This window comes from Clinocottus analis, unplaced genomic scaffold, assembly GCF_023055335.1.
Source record: "Clinocottus analis isolate CAN_PGR_092001 unplaced genomic scaffold, fCliAna1.0.p SCAF_19, whole genome shotgun sequence".
In the NCBI taxonomy this organism is placed as follows: domain Eukaryota; kingdom Metazoa; phylum Chordata; class Actinopteri; order Perciformes; family Cottidae; genus Clinocottus; species Clinocottus analis.
In genome coordinates this window covers 2,994,343-3,000,348 of record NW_027175920.1, presented here as the reverse complement: position 1 = coordinate 3,000,348, position 6,006 = coordinate 2,994,343, and the positions used below count along the sequence as shown (strand labels likewise).

Sequence of the window (6,006 nt, the reverse complement as noted above, 5' to 3'; positions counted from 1 at the left end):
CGAAAACCCCTTTTTTCTCAGCGGCAGTGGAAACTCGCAGCTACAGGAGAACAATCCAGGGCTCGGCCTTTGTTGCGACACCGCTCATTGTCCGTGCTGTTGTGTGTGTGTGTGTGTGTGTGTGCGCGTACTGTATGTGTACACCTGTGTGCGATCGCTGCCTGGTATAAATAGCGTGGGATGTGTGCCGGCCTCTGATTATGTGATACACGATGGCTGTACCTGGACCTCCTCTGCTCCTCCTTCTGTCTCTGCTGCTGCCGCTGCTGCTGAGCAAGGCATCTCTGCCGGCAGCCGCATACACGCTCACCCCCGAGCAACAGCCGCAGCACAAGATCCTCCACCTGGGTGAGGGCACACGCATGCACAAACACACAGCTGCCAGCCTCCTGTTAGAACATGCTGTGATTTAAACGTCTGCTCAGTGCTTTTAAGAGCTTCACCTTGTTCTCTTCTCCTCTAAGACTGGCCTCGGGACTGCGGTATGGCTCACTTCAAGCCCAACATGATCGAGAGGATTGTGTCCGGGAACGAGGCCAGACCTCACTCGTGGCCCTGGCAGGTCTCTCTGCAGGTAAAACCTTTGCGTTGGTGTGGTTCAGTATTGGGATGTCTTGTGACTGCATGAAATTTCACAGACAAAACCCGCGTACACTTAACCCCAGCTAACTCGTATCCCTTCTAGGGCTGCAAATGATGTTTACAATTTATATTTTAGTGTATAAAACCAAAAAATAGACCATAGGCCAAGGTGACGATTACAATTGACTTGTTTTATCTGTCTACCACCGAAACAGCAAACATTTAATTCAAATTGATCTAAATAGCTATACTTCAACTCGATAGACTCTATAGACTTTATCGTGTGAAAGTATTTTCTCACAAGGAGTGAACTTAGATTAGTAGCTCTTGTATCCCGGAGTCCAATATTGATTTTGATTTTATTCTGATACATACAATTACATGAAACAGGTTCAGATTACTGGGTAACGGTGTACATGATCACAACACTATCTAGATTTCTGATCATCTCTTAGTGCAGATGTGTCTTGATTTCTCACCACAATTTTCTGCACCAACAAAAAAATGCTTAATATTCCTAAGACTAGTATTGCAGCAGGACTAATACATAGAACTACACTACTGATGTTGGAAAAGCACAGTCTGACATTTACTAACTGGAATCGGGTCCGGCATTCAATCATCATAGCATACAATAAATAGTTTAGCATTACCTAAGTCTATATAATATGTACCCTAAGTGTTACCAAACAATCTCTCATCACTGAGCTGTCTGGTTGTTTCGCGTAGGTTCGTCCCAGGGGAAGTAAACATTACATCCACGTCTGTGGAGGAACTCTCATCCACAAGAACTGGATCCTCACTGCCGCTCATTGCTTCCAAAAGTAAGAAATCATTCGCAGCGCAGCAGATTTAGCTGGGATTTGAATACGTTTTTGCTTTTAACTATTCGTTTGGCCGATTAGAGGTAAAGCTGAGGATGCTGGGAGCTGGAGGATCGTCGTGGGGAAGCACAAGCTGAAGCGCTCCGAAACGGCAGAGAGGACTTTCCCCGTGAAGAGAATCTACCGGCACGAGAACTTCCGCTACCCGACTCACAGCGAGCTGGACTACGACATCGCCCTGGTGAAGGCCGCCAAAGACATCGTCCCTTCGAACTTCATCCGCTACGCCTGCCTGCCGCGCAAGCAGATCAGCCTCAATCCAGGACACTACTGCTGGGTCACCGGCTGGGGCGACACCCGGGGTGAGTGGAGAAGAGAGGGATGTTAATGAGAAGGGGGAAATAATCATTTTGTCCACTGAATCAATAGGATTCATCCTCTTGGGGATCATGAGTGTGTGTAACAGTTGTGGAGCTATTTCAGTCGGGCTAACTATTAAATTGATGTTCTTGAACCAGGTGGAAAGGAGAACGTGTCTCTTGCAGAAGCCCTCAACCAAGCCCGCCTGCCCATCATTGACTTCAAGACCTGCCGGCAGAAGAAATTCTGGGGCGACCGCGTCCGAGACTCCATGATTTGTGCCGGCTTCAGGGACACCGAGGGCCCGCCTGCTGCCTGCCAGGTAGGACTGAGATTTACAGACAGTGTTGTAGGTGGAGGCGAGAATTCATTTTTACCTCACACTTCATCTCTCTCTCTCTCTCCTCTTCCTCCTCCTCGTCCTCATCTTTCAGGGCGACTCTGGTGGTCCTCTGCTGTGCCAGCAGGGGCAGGACCGCTGGGAGGTTCACGGCGTGGTGAGCTTCGGCCCGATCGGCTGCACCGTGGAGAACAAGCCCAGTGTTTTCACCCGCACCGCCACCTACATCCCCTGGATCGAGGCCACCCGCATCAGGGACTTCTTCCTGCACTGAGCCGGCGCCCGACTCGCTGACAGCAAACATAAGCTCTGCTCCGTTTCTCGTCCGACCACAATTCGTTTCTTCTAAAAGTATCACAGCAACAGTTCATTCAAGATATAAATACACGTTCTGATTGTGAAATTGTTGTTTCCTAACGCACTGTGTTTTAGTCTATGCACTATGCACTACTTTAAAACAGCAGAAAGTTGTGGCAGAGCGCTGCATAGTATTCACAGCTCATGACCTTTTACATTCAGTCTACATTTACGCAATAAAATGTGTTAAAAGCAAAATCTTTGTCAACATTTCCCCATTTTTTTAATATAGTTTTTAATACAGTGGATTTGATGGACACAGGCAAACAGCTTTACAGATGAAACCACCGCAGATACGCTTCAATAAATATGAGTAGAGCCGACCATGAGGCTTGGTTCTGCGTGTGTGAATCTCTTTGCTCTCCTGCTAAAGAAAAGTCTTTCAGTCTAGAATCAGTACATTCACCTGGTGAACCACACACACCAGATGACAGCTTACAAATTGTCTCTTTTAACCCAAATATCATGAGTTCAATTGATTTCAAAACTAGCATCAAAGAAGACAACCAAGTCTCCCAAAAAAAGGATACAACAAATCACATCTTTAAAAAAAACCAACACAAAAAAACACGGTGTCTTCTCATTACTGAGCCGACCAGTGACAGGAATACCTCAGAGGGTAAAAGACAACTGAAGAGAGAGGTGTTATTGGACGGTCTAAATATAGATTTCCAGTGAAATTTAGTCCAATCTTCTTTCATTTAATTCCCCAAGAATGCTCCTGGAAAAGGAAGTGGCTACAGAGAGGGAACCAGCGAAGTGGGACAAACCCACACTCCCCTAAAAAGCACACTGCATTTGACCAGAGTCTAATCCCACTTAGCGCTGTGGTTAAAGGCTGTGTGACATTTGGCCCTAATGTAAAAGCAGATGAGTGTGCGAAAGGGTTAATACAGCCTGGAGGATGAAGAGGAGCTTGTGAGGTGGTCCCAGTTGTTGTAGAGAGCGTAGGCACCAGACAGGGCTAAACCGGCCAGCCCTCCTCTGGCTACACCCTTTAGGCCACCTGCAAACACACAGGAGTGACAAAATGGGTGTGAGTGAAGATAAAATAAACATGCGTTAAAAATCATCTGTCCGACAGCAACTTCAGAAAATAGTTCCGTTTCTAATTCACCCAAAAGAACCAGACGGCCCAACAGACTTACTTCAGACACTATGCTAATTTATCAACCCAGAAATACAGCAAACACTCTGAGGTTAAAGTAAATTACACAACACAGTGATGTCAGATACACAGGCAGAAAAGAAACTTACTGCCTGATTTAAAGAGCATGCCAGTGAGTGTCCCCGCAGCCACAGTGTTGACATCGTCCTCTGCTCCTCTGGCTTTTTCTATCGCCACACCGAATACACTGTATAACAGGGCTGCAATAGAAAAGACAAATCCACAGTATTACTGTCTGACACAAGAGTCAAGTCATTTTAAAGAGGGACAGTTGATAAACATAAACACATCCTTAAAAGTGCTAGAACATTATACATTTAAATAGATAATGCTTTCTTACATGTTCCAATGAGATTTTCGTCCATGGGAATAGTGAATATACTACTATTATTTATTTTGAGCTACATTATAATGGTCTTACCAACAGAGCCTAAAGTGTTGGCCCATGAAGCACCTTGTCTGGTCACCATGTTGAGAATCCTGGAGAGAGAAAGCTAACATTTAGAGGACAGATCAAGTGATCTTGGTGTAATAACCATATTGATACAACTAAACTGTCTCCATACTTACTGTACATTACGAGGTTTTGACCATCCCATGTCTCTAGTGTCCTTTATGCTCATTCGGAGACCATTCACAGCTCCAAATGCTGCTCCTATAGTCAAAACCAAGAGGCAGAAAGGTTGAGTGAGATGAGACGTACCAACCTCCTCTTTTCTGGGAAGGTTTTCACAAGAGTTTTGGAACCTGGCTGAAGGGATATGCTCCCATTCAGTCACAAGGGCATTAGTGAGGTCACTGGTTTGGGGTCAAAACGCATGGATCCTAGTTGGCATCCCAGTTCATCCTTCAAGTGTTGGATGACGATGTAAAGACTTCTTCCACACTAAACTCAAAGAAAAGCAGTCCTGTATGGACCTTGCTTTGTGCTTTGGGGTTTTGTCACATTGAAACAGCAAAGGGCCTTTCCAAAACTGTTGCCACATATTGGAACCACACGGTGGTCCAAGTAGCATTGCACGGTGTCATTTAAACTCACTCATTTTAACCAAGGGACCAAACTAGAAACATGAAAAACAGCCACAGACTGGTAAAGAAAGTAGTCTGACATAAACAGTACAAATACAGTATAGATAACCACACATTTTTCCCATTTGAGCAAAATATATTTAGTTTTAGGTACGATTTAAGGAAACTGTGACACTATGATGCTTACTGGTGTTACTCATCTCTTACCAGTAATGCAGGATCCTCCAATGGTAAAGAAAGCCAGCTCAAACCTCCCTCTTGTTTTATTGGCGCCTGTTGGGAGAATAAACTCATCTGTGTCCTAAAAAAAAACAAAAAAATCAAGAGATGTTATAGTCAGGAAAAAAACAAACACGTTCATTTAATACCAAAAACAGCTGTAGTTACCTGAATCAGGTACCGGGGGTCGACATTGAGGTAAGGGGACAGAGGACTCATTCCAGTCACTAAAATGACATTACAACAGACATATTAGACGTTTATATATTGATAAAGTTGTATTTACATTGTTTTTAAGGCCATGAAGCTGAACAGTGCAGGTGGTTTAAGCTAACTTAAAGCAATGGGAAAGCTTACAGGGAACACCGGCCAGCTCCGTGTTGGAGTACTCGGGAGCACCGCCTCCAAAGAGACCCCCCATACCCCCTTTCATTCCTCCCGATCCCTGAGAGCTGCTGTCCATGGCTGGAGAGGAACCCGACGGGTCACCTGGTGGGAGCTGGGTCCGCTAGCCGAGCTAGCCGAGCCGACCTGGCTGACGTTAGCGAGCGCTAGCTATGACGCAACACTCAAAACCCAGGACAAACTGCTCAACGACGAGCGGCTGGATTCACCGACACAAACAGACGCCGTCCTGTTAACGTGAAGGTTGAATCTGAAGGTAGACTAAAAGATGAAAACACAGGCGTTTCCTACCGGCGGACTGTTGAGCTAGTCCTGACGTAAAAACCCCTGACCTCCAGCGTGCTGCTGTGTTGCCGTAAAGCGATAACTGACGTTAAGCTGTCGTTACGTCAACACGATCTACCACGACATGTTGGGGCGTTAAAAACAGACAATACTGTCATAAACCTAAATTTCATCTAATGATTTTAAGACCATATACTAATTTAAACGTGAAAAATAAAGCTGTAAAGCTGTTTTGATAGCATCTGTAAGCCATACGACTTTACGACACCTACAGATCTGGGATCAGTTGTATCTAACCCAAAGGCAAGAGGTATGGACAGCCCAGGACATTACAAAACTGACTGCAGGCGAAGAAGTAAGTAAAGGAGTTCATGTACTAGATCTCCTTCAGAGACATTTTTTAAAAGACATGACTCTGTCAAGTAAATTGCACTAGA

General features: G+C 45.2%; 2 protein-coding genes across 2 annotated transcripts; one reads left to right on the top strand and one right to left on the bottom strand.

Moving 5' to 3' along the window:
* The first annotated feature begins 212 nt into the window (after positions 1-212).
* Positions 213-2,380, top strand: zgc:112285 (uncharacterized protein LOC561476 homolog). Its single transcript, XM_068583917.1, has 6 exons — positions 213-348; positions 465-574; positions 1,312-1,406; positions 1,488-1,768; positions 1,925-2,088; positions 2,201-2,380. Exons 1-6 carry the CDS (start codon positions 213-215, stop codon positions 2,378-2,380), a joined length of 966 nt encoding a protein of 321 aa, XP_068440018.1.
* Positions 2,381-2,661: 281 nt separating this feature from the next.
* Positions 2,662-5,628, bottom strand: timm23a (translocase of inner mitochondrial membrane 23 homolog a (yeast)). Its single transcript, XM_068583298.1, has 7 exons — positions 5,237-5,628; positions 5,048-5,106; positions 4,868-4,961; positions 4,202-4,286; positions 4,053-4,111; positions 3,721-3,831; positions 2,662-3,469 (listed from the first exon to the last, which is right to left on the bottom strand). The coding sequence occupies exons 1-7, from the start codon at positions 5,340-5,342 to the stop codon at positions 3,351-3,353; spliced, it is 633 nt and encodes a 210-aa protein (XP_068439399.1). The 5' UTR covers positions 5,343-5,628; the 3' UTR covers positions 2,662-3,350.
* Between the last annotated feature and the right edge of the window lie 378 nt (positions 5,629-6,006).